Source organism: Archocentrus centrarchus, chromosome 15 (genome assembly GCF_007364275.1).
Source record: "Archocentrus centrarchus isolate MPI-CPG fArcCen1 chromosome 15, fArcCen1, whole genome shotgun sequence".
NCBI classification, from domain to species: Eukaryota; Metazoa; Chordata; class Actinopteri; order Cichliformes; family Cichlidae; genus Archocentrus; species Archocentrus centrarchus.
The window spans coordinates 1,202,605-1,216,684 of NC_044360.1; the positions used below are offsets into that span (position 1 = coordinate 1,202,605).

At 44.2% G+C, this 14,080-nt stretch overlaps 1 protein-coding gene across 2 annotated transcripts; it reads right to left on the reverse strand.

Annotated features, from left to right (window-relative positions):
* Positions 1 to 1,557: 1,557 nt before the first annotated feature.
* sncga (synuclein, gamma a) lies at positions 1,558 to 9,128 on the reverse strand. Of its 2 annotated transcripts, XM_030748048.1 has the most exons (6): positions 8,824 to 9,128; positions 5,461 to 5,502; positions 5,169 to 5,296; positions 4,611 to 4,637; positions 3,137 to 3,193; positions 1,558 to 1,899 (listed from the first exon to the last, which is right to left on the reverse strand). In XM_030748048.1, exons 1-5 carry the CDS (start codon positions 8,942 to 8,944, stop codon positions 3,137 to 3,139), a joined length of 375 nt encoding a protein of 124 aa, XP_030603908.1. In that variant the 5' UTR covers positions 8,945 to 9,128; the 3' UTR covers positions 1,558 to 1,899. The 2 variants fall into 2 exon arrangements, with proteins under 2 accessions (XP_030603908.1, XP_030603909.1); XM_030748049.1 differs by lacking the exon at positions 4,611 to 4,637 and having other exon boundaries at positions 8,824 to 9,122.
* Positions 9,129 to 14,080: the final 4,952 nt, after the last annotated feature.

Genomic DNA, 14,080 nt, shown 5'->3' on the forward strand with positions numbered 1-14,080 from the left:
CTAAAAGTAGATTCAGACTCAGAGCTGTCAGATAAAATATTAAATGATGAGATTAGAGAAATGAAATCTCATCATAATCATATAAAACATGAAGCTGCTGAATACGGTCTCTATTTATTTAAAGGACATTTGAACAGGATTCAGAGGGGATCTCAGAGGTGAACATGTTACCCCTGCTTGGGGTTTGGGCCTCCTCAGCTGTCAGAACATGAAGCTGGGTTTGTCTCCTTCACTGGTGGACGTCACCTGCCTCAGGGTGCAGGCGTCACCTGCTCACGTTGTTACAAACACTTTATTGTGCACCTGTTGCGGCCTGCTGAGTAATGCTGCAGACACAGGAGCTAGGCCCAGATTTAAAAAGCATGAAGCTGCTGTGGGATTTTGGGATTTTGGGACTTTGGGATTCTTTTTGGAAGTTTCAGGTCCTGGATGTTAGCAGGAGTCTCCTGCTCTCAGGCTTTCTTCTCTCTTATTTCAGCTTTGGCTCCTTTGTTCCTGTTTTATTCTTTCTCACTTCCTGTTTTATTTTGGTAGATGGGTTTCTCCTGTGTCTTGTTGTCCCCGTCGCCCTCAGAGTGGATCTGAAGTTAACAGTTTGGAGGATGACAGACGAGTGTAGTGATTTAAAACCCTTTGGGGTCGTGGCAGGAAGTCTGGCCAGTTTATGTGTCATAATTTGTGTGTTGAGGTTTGAATTTCAGATACTTTTAGAGGAAAATGCTGCAGCTGCTGCATTTATAGAAGCAGCTCACTGCTGGGTCAGTGAGCTGAGTAACAGACGGGCTGCCACGGATCATCTAAAGGCTTCAAACTGCCCATCATAGTTTTCCAAAACAGAGGCTCCCAAACACACTCCTGCATAAGGCCCCAAAAAGCTGAATCACAGCCTTCACACAGTCACAGAAAGGTAGAAAAAAAAGAGGAAACCGTGATTAAAACTTCCACAAGAAACAAGTTTATCTGAAATTTACATTTTTGGGAGTTTGAATCTGATGGTCAAATAAATAAAGAGATAAAAACAAAGGCAGGTATCTATTATTACACTAGTGGCACACACAGTGTTTGTTGTTTAAATGTATGTTTCAATTATTTGAGTGTAAAAAGGTGTGTGATGTCATTACTGGGCCATGTGATCATTGGCTGCTCAGAGGAAGCTGCGCTTTCATGGCTGTTTAAAGCAACACCGCGAGTTATTGTGCAGTAAGATGGGAAAATGAGCGGAGGGCGGTTTCACGCCTTTCCCTCAGTTTAATGTGAGTTGAGTTTGTGGGTTGCTGAATGTAGATGGTCTTCTTTCTGATTCCCAGAGTGAACAGGAGTGAGCTGCAGCTGCAGGCGGAGCAGAAACCTGCAGCACAGGCATCAGTGGTGTGTTTGCTGAGAGGAAAAAGCTGCGTGACTCTCAGAGACGTCACAGTGAAGAAGAGGAAACTCGGGTGGATTTGAAAACATTTTTATTTCTCTTTAAAAAAGGAAAAAATCAGCAGCACAGACAGGAAGGAAGTGTGTGTGTGTGTGTGTGTGTGTGTGAGGGTTAATCATTTGTGAGTGTGTGTGTGTGTGTGTGTGTGTGTGAGGGTTAATCATTTGTGAGTGTGGGTCTGTGTGTGTGTCAGTAAAGCAACGTGCATTTAAAAGGCTTCAGGTATCCCTCTGTCAGGAGGCGGAGCTTAAAAGACACGCATGCTCCACACCGGCCAATCAGGTGAGAGTGTGGATTTGTTAAACTGTAAAACAATGGGTGGAGGCGGTGAAACCATGGTACCAGGAACGAGGAGGATGATGGTGATGAGGAGGGTTTCTATTGGTTAATGATGCTCAGAGGTCAAAGGGCAGCGCGACAGCTAAAAATACGAAGATTCTTCTTCTCTCGTTCAGTGACGGCAGGAAGTTCAGAGTCTGGAGGAAAGAAAATGAGGAGGAACATTTCAGATTGTCGTGGTTTAAAGCAGGTGTGTTAGATCAGCTACTGGAACCCATACCTGTGACAGGTGATACGGTGCAGTTTCTGCTCAAACATGTCCAGAGGACTTTTTTCACCTGTAACAGGTTATTTGTATGTTGCACTGTTGTTGAGTTGTGAGGATCTTGCTGGTCTGCCTGTTTATTTCCTCTTTGGTGGCTTCGTGCCTGTTTTAGTCACTCAGAAACTTTATGATTTGTACCATGTTGGTCTTTTTGTCAGTTAGAGCTAATAAGAGCGAATTTTTTTTTTAGGAAACTATGAAAAAGTTCACCTAAAATAATGTATTAATTTAAATTATATTTAGCATGGTTCCATTACAGAGCATGAAACTGAAACCTGGGTCTCTGTCAGCTTTAAATTTCACAGCACACAAATTTTACAGTATTCAGTTGCATAAAATCACAATAACCTTTAGATACAAAACTACAGTGATGTAAGATAGATGACATCATCAAAAATACAGGCGCTCCATCTGTTGAGCTGTGAAGGATGGTTTCTTTTAGGCAGCTTTGACTAAAGAAGCACCTCAGACTGCTGTTGCACCATCAGCACCATCAGATCATCTTAGTTCAGCTCACTAATGTGTCACGAGGCCGTCCAATAAGAATCTGTGGACAAAGGTGGGGGTGTTCCTACTGATTTTCCTGTTTAATTGGAAATTTAGATATAGATTAGTCAGCTAGTCTGAAAGTAAAGAAACACTTTTCTTCATCAGGTCCAGCTGAATGCAGCTGATTTTACCTCACTGTCAACTCAGTGTCGACTGCAGCTGCGTCACCCAGCAGTGAACCATGGTTCAGAATTAGTTTAATAAACTACTCCTTGTGGTGCCAAATAGTAAGAGGAGCAAAATGCAAAAGATGTAAAAATCTAATATGTAAAGATACTTGCAGCATTTAAAAGTTTGACCACCAGGGGACAGTGTTTTTCCAGAAAGTGTAGGCTCACGCAGTAAGAAGATGGAGCCTCCTTTTTATGACTGAGCACACTAAAAACTTCCTCACGACCTTCGTTTTCATGCAACATCATCATGCATCCTGCTTCCCCAAAAACTCTCTGAGCACCAAGTGCACATCAATCTGCAGCTGGAAAAAAAGTCCCCAACAAATGCAGTTTCCTCCTGTTGGTTTAAAAGCTGCAGTGTTTTTTATATTTGGTCGTTTTTCTTACCTACTGTGCAGCTTGTTCAGTCTGTTCTCCTCCTGCATCTGTCTGTGGGACGTCAGTCTGCAGAGCACATAGAAAAAAGCTCAGCACAACAAATCCATCCATATACAAAGCTGCATTTCTCCCAAAATACACTGCCAAAAACACAAAACTAAAAACATGAATGATCTCCTGGTACAGCAGCAATTTGTAACCCTCTAACTTCAACTCTTAGACACCACTTTAAATGTTTGCGCCTGTAAAATATATTTAAATATAGTTTACACCATTTGTTTTTGGGAGAAATGCAGCTTCATATGTGTCCAATGGTACTACAAGTGAAACCACAGATCAGTGTTCAGAAATCTATGAAGGAAAGAAGAAGCAAGAGATGAGAAAAGGTGGAAGAAAAAGCCGTGTTAGTCACTGTGTATGAGCCTGTGAGCTAATCCGAAATCACCAATAAAACTGAGCTCTGCTTGTTTCCAACCTGGTCCTTATTGTGCTTTTGGTAGCCTCATTAAGAAAACACAGGTAGCCACATGGTAAAGTTTCCATTAGCAGGTCAGATATATCCAAACTAATGTAATAAGATCCAGATGATTATTAAGGGAATATATTTTGAAATAACATTTTCTTTGCTTTATCTAAAGGGTGCCGTTGCCAGTTGTTGTTAGCAGAATAAAGAGCAGCATCATCAGCATATTGGTGAATATTAAATGGATTTTCAGTGTGTTATGCAGCCTTTTCCTGCATAGCTGTTAGTTTTGTTGTTCGTTCATTTCAGCCCATGTTGTGTTCATGCTCTAACACCCCTAGGAGCATTAATGATATTTACTGCTTGAATCTTCAGCTATAGGAGACACAGTACAGATGTTAACACTGTAAAGCCTTAAATCTAGAATTTGCAAAATTAAAGTTACACATTTTTTTCATGAATTTGCTGTTTCTTCTTTTCTAAATTTACAGTTTTTTGTCCAATTTTTTTCACATAAAATTATGTTTTTTTCTTGAAAATTTGTTGTCTTTTTAAAAATTTTTGGCCAGACCAGCTTTATTTGCTGTAGAGGAGAGACAGGAAATTAGGGAAAGATACGGGGGAAGACATGCAGGCAAATTGGCGACGGGCTGTGGTTCGAGCCCACACCGCAACACGGCATATGTATGCGGTCACCGGATTTAACCACTAAGACTCCCAGGTGCTCCCAAATTTGTGGTCTTTCTTGCAAACTTTAAATTTAAGTTTTATATTTTCATTTTTATTCATAAAGTTTTATGCTCCCTGTCCAGCTCCTTATTTATGTTTTCTTACCCTAATACGCCGTCGTGGTAGCAGGACTTTAACTGAAAGAAATGTCCATAAAATCCCTGAAATAGGATATTTTCTGATCTCAAATGTTGGATTAATAAAGCTGTGAAAGACATTTCAATGCTGGATAATCAAATCAGGCAAGAAGCTTCATGCCATGCCACCCCTCCCCCTCAACCAATCAGGCACCTCCTCAGCCACTGGTCCCGCCTCCTCCTGTTCACATCCATTCATCAGAGTCGTAAATGACAAAAGACAAAAAGTTATAAACAAAAGACAGATTATATGAATAAGTACTGCAGGAATAAGTTATGTGCAAATGATTCCACAGTATTATTTCTACAGTATCTGCAGTTATGAATATAATTAAAGACGTGATTTACGTGTGCTTACTGCGACTGGTTTAGAAATCAGTTTGGGTTTTTTTTTTTTACATTTTTACCAATTTTAGCAATGGTTTCTAAAAAGTTAACTGTAGTTAAAGCACTAATAATAATTTTAAAAAAGTACAACAGAAATTTAAAATGTATTGTATTGTTAAAAGTGTTTTCATCTCTAAAACGCCAGAAAAATGAACCCCAGGTTGAAATCACATCTATTCTTTTTAAAAGGTTCAATTAATATTTTTTAAGTTAATTAAAGTTTAAAAAAAAATCTGTTTTAAAATTAGTGATTAAACCTGAAAATGTTAAATGTAATATAAAAATGATGCTCCAGCCAGTTTTAATGCACACTAAAAAACCTCACCGTGTTGACAAATCCGCTCGCCAGCGCTGCGTTCTCCACCCCCTTCACTGTTGCCTGGGCGACCTCGTTGGCGCTGGAAACGGCGGTGTCGGCCACGACGTTGGCCTGTTCGGTCGTCTTCTGGGAGACTGGGAGACAGGAAATACATGTTTTTATTCTTTAGATTTTAAATGAATGACGGGAAGCTGAATTTAAAAATTAATGAATGATCTTTATACTTAATATTTAATCACCACCATAATTGAGTTTTTGGTACAGGAAGTGTTGTGCAGTTTTTACAGCAGGTGTTTACCTGTGTTCACACCTGTCACCACTCCCTCCATCGTCTTACTTCCTGGAGAAAAAAAAGAGGGGAAACCATCATCAAGAATAAATCAGGCATTTGTTAAATACACAAACAGTCGCTTCTCTTCATTGGCTCCCTGTTAAATCTAGAATAGAATTTAAAATTCTTCTCCTCACATACAAGGTCTTGAATAATCAGACCCATCTTATCTCAAAGACCTCATAGTACCATATCACCCCAACAGAGCACTTCGCTCTCAGACTGCTGGCTTACTTGTGGTTCCTTCAGGAGACAGACACCCTCTCTATTTTTAAGATTAGGCTTAAAACTTTCCTTTATGATCAAGCTTATAGTTAGGGCTGGATCAGGTGACCCTGAACCCTCCCTTAGTTATGCTGCTATAGGCCTAGTCTGCTGGGGGGTTCCCATAGTGTTTCTTCTTATTCACCATTTTTACTCTGTTTATACCCCACTCTGCATTTAATCATTAGTTATTATTAATCTCTGTCTCTCCCCCCCCTCAGCAGATGACCCCCCCTCCCTGAGCCTGGTTCTGATGGAGGTTTCTTCCTGTTAAAGGGAGTTTTTCCTTCCCACTGTCACCAAGTGCTGCTCATAGGAGGACTGTTGGGTTTTCTCTGTATTATTGTAGGGTCTTTACCCACAATACAAAGCTCCTTGAGGCGACTGTTTGCTGTGATTTGGTGCTTTATAAATAAAATTGAATTGAACCTGTCTTATGAGTCAGGTCATCTTTTCACATATTGAAAATAAAACGTGTTTAATATGTGAACAAGTATTGGAGACCATTTTTCACACTTTTCCATGGATAACAATTGTTTATTGGTATAAAGAAAAAGCCATTAGCTGACAGCCAGCTGTCTGCAGCCTCATTAAATATGCATCATCTTTGCATCGTTGAGCTTCCTTCCTGTAACCGAGTTCATGTGCAGCAGCCTCTCAGCTTCAAGCATCAGTCCTGCTGGGAAACAGCAGTTTCCACGGTGTTCCTGTGAGCTCGGCCGACAGTGAATCACAGACAAAGAGTCCGTTCAGTCTGAGCCGTCACATGTCCGAGCAGCTCGACGCCCACCGGCTGAATTACAGCCGAATCTGAATCGGGTCCAAACAGCACAGAGGAGAAAGCTCGGCGTTAAAGTTGTCCGTCCGCCTGCCTGTCGTCTGGTCAGAGAAGGCTCGCTGTCCCCTGAATGTTAGTAAAGGACGGCCTGAGAACAAAGGAAGGACGAAGACGGCAGAGAGCAGGCTTCACGCTGTAAACTGGGTGACATGAATGAATAATCAGTTTGTCTGTGAGGCAGAAACCAGGTCACGATGCAGACGTTTGGTGCTGGTCCTGCTTTTACTCCCTCACATGAGCGAGCTGAAGCAGACCTGTGATCTTCGACTGAACAGAAGAAAGTCACAGTAACCAGATTAGGGCTGTTTTAATATCATTAAACATCAAACAGCAGACACTATGAGTCAGTATCTCAGAGAAATAATGTTTTCCATCCACTGTTATTTCCAAATACTTCTGCTTCATGCTGAGAAACTTAAACCCCATCGATGAGGAATTATGACCTCCTTCAGCTGACGGAGGCTTTTAATTTGAAAAGAGCAGGTGAGCACAGGTGTTAGACTCTGCTTGGTTTGCCCCTCGTCTCTGACCTTTACCCCTCGTGGACAGGATCCTGAGGATATCCGATCTGGGAACCTTTTTGCAGATGATGGTGTTCTCGTCTTCATAAGGACGTGACCTTCAGGATGAACTGGAGCAGTTTGCAGCCAGGATGAGTGTCTACGACTGGGCGAGCTGCTGCCTCGGGTAACATCCACCCTAAAGGGTGGGTTTGGCTTCGGCTGTATTTTAAACACATGCTGAACAAACGTGTTTTCAGAAACTATTAATTTTCAGAAACTATTAATTTTCAGACCCCAGGGTGGGTCCAGAGTCTCAGCTTGGGAGAGTCTCAGTGCACGAGCTTCACCTGCTTCACCATGACCGGCTTCGGATAAGTGGGTGGATAACATGGTGGTGTTGAGGCTCGGCCGGTGCTCAGCTGCAGGTCAGGACTTTCCCAAAACAGACCAAACTAACTGAAGCTGGGAGCCGTGATGGGTCAGGAAGAGCAGCCCCTGTTTTCTGATTGAAATCATTTCCCCTTCAGCTTCTGCTCTTTCCACCCCGCTCTCTGTGCTTTGAGTTAATGTCCTCCACCCGTCTCCACACCAAGCTTCACCTTATCAGTTTGTTCATCCTTCATCTTTCCATTCATCCTTTCTGCTCTTCCTCTACCCTCCTCCTCCTCTTCATTTTTTAATCTATTCTTCCTGGATTTCCTCATCTTCCAGTTGAATTCTTCCTCTTTGTTCTTCCTGTTTTCCTGATTTAAATCATTTAATATTCATCTTCTTGTTGTCCTTCTTTCCACTCTTTAATTCCCCCGTTTGTTTCTGAAGTCCTCCTCTCACTCCTGATTCATTTTCACCCAAAACATTCGGATCATTTGAAGCATTCGAGCAAAGTGAGATTTTATCGACAGTTTCTCTTTATTTTTCCTTCTCTATTCGTCCCCTCATCCCTTCAATTTTATTTTATACAGGGGGAAGGAAAAACTCCAGCAGAACCAGGCTCAGGGAGGGGCAGTCATCTGCTGGGGGGGGGGGGGGGGGGGGACAGAGATTAATAATAACTAATGATTAAATTCAGAGTGGAGTATAAACAGGGAAAAGAGGAAATCTTCATCATTCTTCCTTCATTCCTCCTCCAAAGAAACCTCCAAACTTTACATTTCTTTGTACATCAAATTTTTTCTCAGAGTATTTTCACTGGTAAATGAATGGGGGGGCGGCGGGGGGGGGGGGGGGGGGGGGGGGGGGGGGGGGGGGGGGGGCTGAATCCTAAAATATTAAAAGACAGAGGAGAATAACAGGAAGTAGAGAGAGAAGTGCGACTCATCCTGACACTGTGGGAGGAAAGATGGAGGGATGGAGAGAAGGAAAAATGAAGACAGTGAGTAAAAAGCGTTTGCTCTCCATCTTTCCTCATTCGATGGTGAAATTCACTCCGTCCACCATCGTTCATATTCTAAAAGTTTGATGTGCATTTTCTCTCATTGATTTTGTCCTCTCTCACGATCACGCCTCATCCTTTCATCCCTCCATCTTTCCCAGTTTGTTGTTGAATTTCACACATCCGTCCTTCCTTCTAGCGTTTATTAAATCTTTCCTTCAAAGTTTCCTCTCCTTTTCTTTCTCCCCACCTTTTCACCACAAATCAAATTTTAAAAGGCGCAGTTTGACTTACATCCATCCATCCATCCATCCATCCATCCATCCATCCATCCATCCATCATCTCCTCTCACCAACATAGATGACCCCCTCCTTGGTCTTGGCGGCCGCCTCCTCCACTCCGGCCTTCGTCTTCTCGGCAGCGGCCACGACTCCATCCTTCGCCATGGAGAATCCCTTCTTGAAAACATCCATGATGCTTTGCTTCTCTTCTTCTTGTCTTTCTGTCTTCTTTGCTCCCTCTCTCTTCTTCTGCTCCGTCTGCCTCGGTTGTCTCGCCTCTTCTCCTCTGCTGGGATCTGTTCCTCCTGCTAATGGATGGGAGAGAGAGAGAGAGGGTGGAGAGAGGGTGGAGAGAAGGCATGTGAGGAGAGAGGGCTGCTTACGAGAAAGGGAGGAGGGTAATATGTGGAAACAGCTGTGGACTCATGAGCTGCAGTGGAGCTTACAACAGAGAGAAGTGAGGTGGAGATAAGAAGGAAAAAGAGAAAATGGAGGGTGGAGCAGCAGAGAGGCGGAGGCCTAAAAGGCGTAAATGTCATCAAACCTGGAGCACAGACTTCTTGTTAGTACAATTAGCCGCAGAATGAGCCACGCTATTGGTTAAAAACCTCCTGTGGGTGCTAAAACTGGCTTAGACATGTTAACGTGGAGGCTGAGTCGCTTTTGGAGCCTCAGGTGGAGGGTTTGATACCAGAGGCTGAGGTTTGGTTTGATCAGGAAACTCAGTAATGTGGTATTAATAGTCTTTGTCTCAGGACTTTACTGAGGCTCAGTATTTTTCAGCTAGCAGCTTAAATTAATGGAAACTTTCACCCCAAACTGAAGCTGGAGACTCTTTTGATTGGACCACCCTCAGCAGGCCGTCATCTGTAGCTGTGGTTTACACTGAAGCTCTGAGCGTTCTTTTATAGCACGAATGTGGAAATGCAATAAAAGCATCTGCAGATTTATCCTCAAAGACGACATCAGGAAACGTTTCCCAACACGTTGCTTCAAACTGTGTTTGTACCAATTATTAATAAAACTGATTTGATATTGATCAGAAAATGACTCCTCAGCCAGACCAGGCAGATCTATAAGACGTGAGACGTTAGCCGCTGTAGTGATAACTTCACTTGTACACAAAGCAGAAAGCAGTCACCGAGCAGAGCCTTTGCAGCTGTGATGATGATGATGATGCAACACTCCAATCAGATTAAAGGAAGTCACCCTCCATCTTTTCCTGATCAGAGGACGACACACAGAGAAAATACAAAGACAACTTCACTGGTGTCTATTTTTAGCTCAAAGCTTCTTCCATCAAACTGTGTGATGTGTCTTCTGGCTAACACAGCTAATCCACTTAGACCAGCCAGCTCTGTGTGTGTGTGTGTGTGTGTGTGTGTGTGTGTGTGTGTGTGTGTGTGTGTGTGTGTGTGTGTGTGTGTGTGTGTGTGTGTGTGTGTGTGTGAGTGAGAGAGAAGATGTTGGAATAAATTATGGATTGTGTGTTTCATGTGATACAAAAGCTCTGGCATGGTTTCAGTCTCATGACTTAAAGTGGAGCTCTCTGCTCTGCATGGCTGAGTGTTAAACCCACATTCTTCTGATTGGCCAACTTGTGGAAGCCTGCCAAGGGGCAGCGCTCAGTGCTTTGAGCTGTCTGTGCTGTGTTGTGTCCACATAAGAAAGAAATCCATGATGAGGTGATGTCGGCTAAAATAAATAATGATCCAGCTCTTAGAGAGCTCACTGTCACTACCGTTACCTCGCAGTATGAAGCTCTTGGTGCTTTATAAATAAAACTGATTTGAATTACAGACTTAAATGTTAGATTCTTAAACACTGACCACAATAAAAATAGAGCCAATAATTTCTCAGGTTCTCCTAAAGATGAGGCTGAAGCTGTCATTGCTCCTGTGGTGTCAAACGATGATGTTTGCTGGGGAGGAGTGTGATCATCATTAGCATTATTAGCATCTTTTCAAATTCGTCCTTTTTTTAATATGAAGGGTGTCTCTTTAAAAACAAAATCTAACCAAAGTGAAAGTCAAGAGAAAATAAAAAAGAATCAGTGACTGAAATAAAAATCCAGATGAAACTCATCGAGGCGTTCCCAGGCCAGCTGAGAGATATAATCTCTCCAGTGTGTCCTGAGTCTGCCCCGGGGCCTCCTCCCGGTAGGACATGCCCAGAACACCTCATCCAAGAGGCGGCCAGGAGGCATCCTAGTCAGATGCCCAAACCACCTCATCTGGCTCCTTTCGATGTGGAGGAGCAGCGGCTCTACTCTGAGCCCCTCCTGAATGGCTGTGCTCCTCACCTTATCTCTAAGGGAGAGGCCAGCCACCCTTTGGAGGAAGCTCATTTCTGCCGCTTCTGTTTGTGATCTCATTCTTTCAGTCACTACCCAAAGGTTGTGAGCATAGGTGAGGGTAGGGACGTAGATCGACCGGTAAATCGACAGCTTCGCTTTTACACTCAGCTCCCTCTTTACCACGACAGACCGGGGCAGCGTCTGCATCCCTGCAGATGCAGCTCGAATCCATCCAAACAAGACTCTGAGATACTTAAACTCCTCCACCTGGGGCAGCAAGTCATTCCTGACTCAGAGTGGGCACTCCACCCTTTTCTCATACTCTACATACTTCACCTCCAATGACCACCATCTGGTTCGGGGATTACCACCATGACAGGCACCAGCCACCTTGCAGCTCCAGCTCCGTGCAGTGGCCTCAACAATGGAGGTGCAGAACACGGTGCATTCAGAGTCAATGTCCTCAGCCTCCCTCAGAATGCTGTCGAAGTTCTGCCGGAGGTGGGAGTTGAAGATCTTGCAGAATGGGGCCTCTGCCAGGCGTTCCCAGCGCACCCTCACTATACATTTAGGTGCACCAGATCTGTCCAGCATCCTCCTCCACCACCTGATCCAACTCAGCATTATTGTAGGGTCTTTACCCACAATACAAAGCGCCTTGAGGCGACTGTTTGTTGTGATTTGGCGCTATACAAATAAAACTGAATTGAACCACCAGGTGGTGATCAGCTGACAGCTCAGCTCGTCTCTTCACCTGAATGTCCAGAACATACAACAGATCTGGTGATACGATTACAAAATCAATCATCGACCTGTGACCTAGGGTGTCCTGGAGTCACGTGCACTTATGGACGTCTTTATTCAAACACGGTCTTTGCTATGGACAAACTGTGGTTTGTGTGCTCAGGTTCAGATCACACAGGTCGTTCCTCCCAGTCACGCCCCTCCAGGTCTCACTGTCATTGCCCACATGAGCGTTGAAGTCTCCCAGCAGGACGACAGCACCCTCGAGCACCCCGCCCAGCAACTCCAAGAAGGGTGGGTACTCTGAACTGTCAAAGTTCATATTACAGTCAGGACCAAGGAAGCAGAGGAACACCAGCAAAAGACTGTCTGTGCATCACAGTGATTCACAGGTGGCATCAGGACACCCCAGGAGGAGGAACTTGTGGGGAAACACTGTTTGTGGAGCATCACATGGTGAAACTGGAAGTCGCCGTGACGCAGTTGGACAGTTTGACCACGGCGACTTCAGCAGGTTTATGAAGGACGTGGCAGAGGAAGTGATGGAGGAGGAGTGGAGTCATCGTCTTCCTCTGTCCTCTGTAAAGAACCTGGATGTGACTCAGCAGAACACACAGCACTCTCTCACACTCACCCTTGGCTGCCTCACCTCTTCTCTGATTGGCTGACCGCCGGCGCCGTGCTATTTTTAGATGCACTTTATTTCATACTTTTTTTCCCCCAGGGCGATGGGCGGAGGCTCCTCGGCAGCATTATGGGCTGCTGTGGGTTACCGTGGCAATATGAGCTGTCCTCTCAACAGCAGTGATCAATACTGACCATCAGCACACACACACACACACACACACGCCCTGTGTAATGTAATACATTATTGATTCTCATAAAGAGACCTCTAATAGCTGCACAAAGATGCCTGTTGATGGTTTGTCATTGATCTTTGTTAGGAAATGTGATCCTGAGTGCAATAAGCAGATTTTTATGTAAAATGAAAAGGAAAGGTGATCAGATCCTGATCAAAGTACTGTTACAGCAAAGTGGAAACACCTCTGCTGCACTTTGTTTACATGTAAAACCTGAACTGCTCTTTGAATTATTCACAGACTATAAGATACAAATATGTGAAATATGGAATATTTTCCATCCCAAACACTTTCAGCTCTGCGGTCATCACCGTGCCTGCTAGGAATAAATGTTTGCACCAAATCAGTTATGAAACTAACCATGGCAACATTTTCCCAGCATTGCCTGCGTTACCAATAACAAAACTCTCTGTACAGCCAAGTAGCCAAAGAGTGAAACCTGCAGTTCCTCTGCAGTCCAGCAGAGGCAGCAGTGAGTCAGTCCCCATAGACTCCCATGTTAAAAATTTCCACCAGAAATAAACGTGTTTACAGCTCATAGAGAAACTGCTTTGGTCTCTGTAGGATGTTTCTATAACACACCTGTTTGAAGCATTATTAGGGGCGTGGCCTCTCTGACTGACAGGTGGATAATGTAGCTGCTAGCTGCCTGCTAGGCTTCCCCTCAGCTAACTGGAGTCCCTGAATGGACCTCTGGATCGTGTTTATGCTGTTGGAGCCCTTTAAAGCAATTATCTTACCAGTCACATGGCTGCTGTGCCTTCATTGGACTAACAGACCATCCAAGAAGGCGGAGCTCCAGTTTGCTGAGAGAAATTGTAGGATGTTGATTGGATGTTGATTAGCAGGTATCTGAGTCTGTGTGATGCTCCTATTTAGCTTGTTTAGCTAGCATTAGCAGATAACTTGTCTCTTCACCCTCTGGATGTGGTCACGTCTGGATTAAAAAGACCGGCAGTGGCGGTTTCTGATATGGGCGACATGGGCAGCCGCCCAGGGCGGCATTTCATCTAGGGCGGCATGACCGCCCCCCTTCCCCCAATGCATTGCGATCGCCGCAGCAGCGCCTACCGCACTACTCCACTTGTGGGGTAATGGGCGCCCTCTGCCTGCTGTGTATTGCATGTAGCTTTCTGCAATGGTCAGACAGGTTGTAACAGAAAGAAAGGGGCAGGCGGGGGATTCTCTGTCTCGCTGTCACTGCTTCACTAGATCGTCACACACACACAGCGCTGCCCCGCCCCCTTCTCCTCTCAGCCTGGGGTGCGAGTCAAGTGAAGCAGTGATGGCGTGAGAGTGAGACAGTCAGCCGGGTTCATTCATTCATGCCTGTACAGTTTTGGCCTGGTTACAGCCAACAGTAACTGCTGAATTATAAATAAAGGCAACTCACCCAAAGCTCTGTATATTTACGTCCGCCAAGGAGGT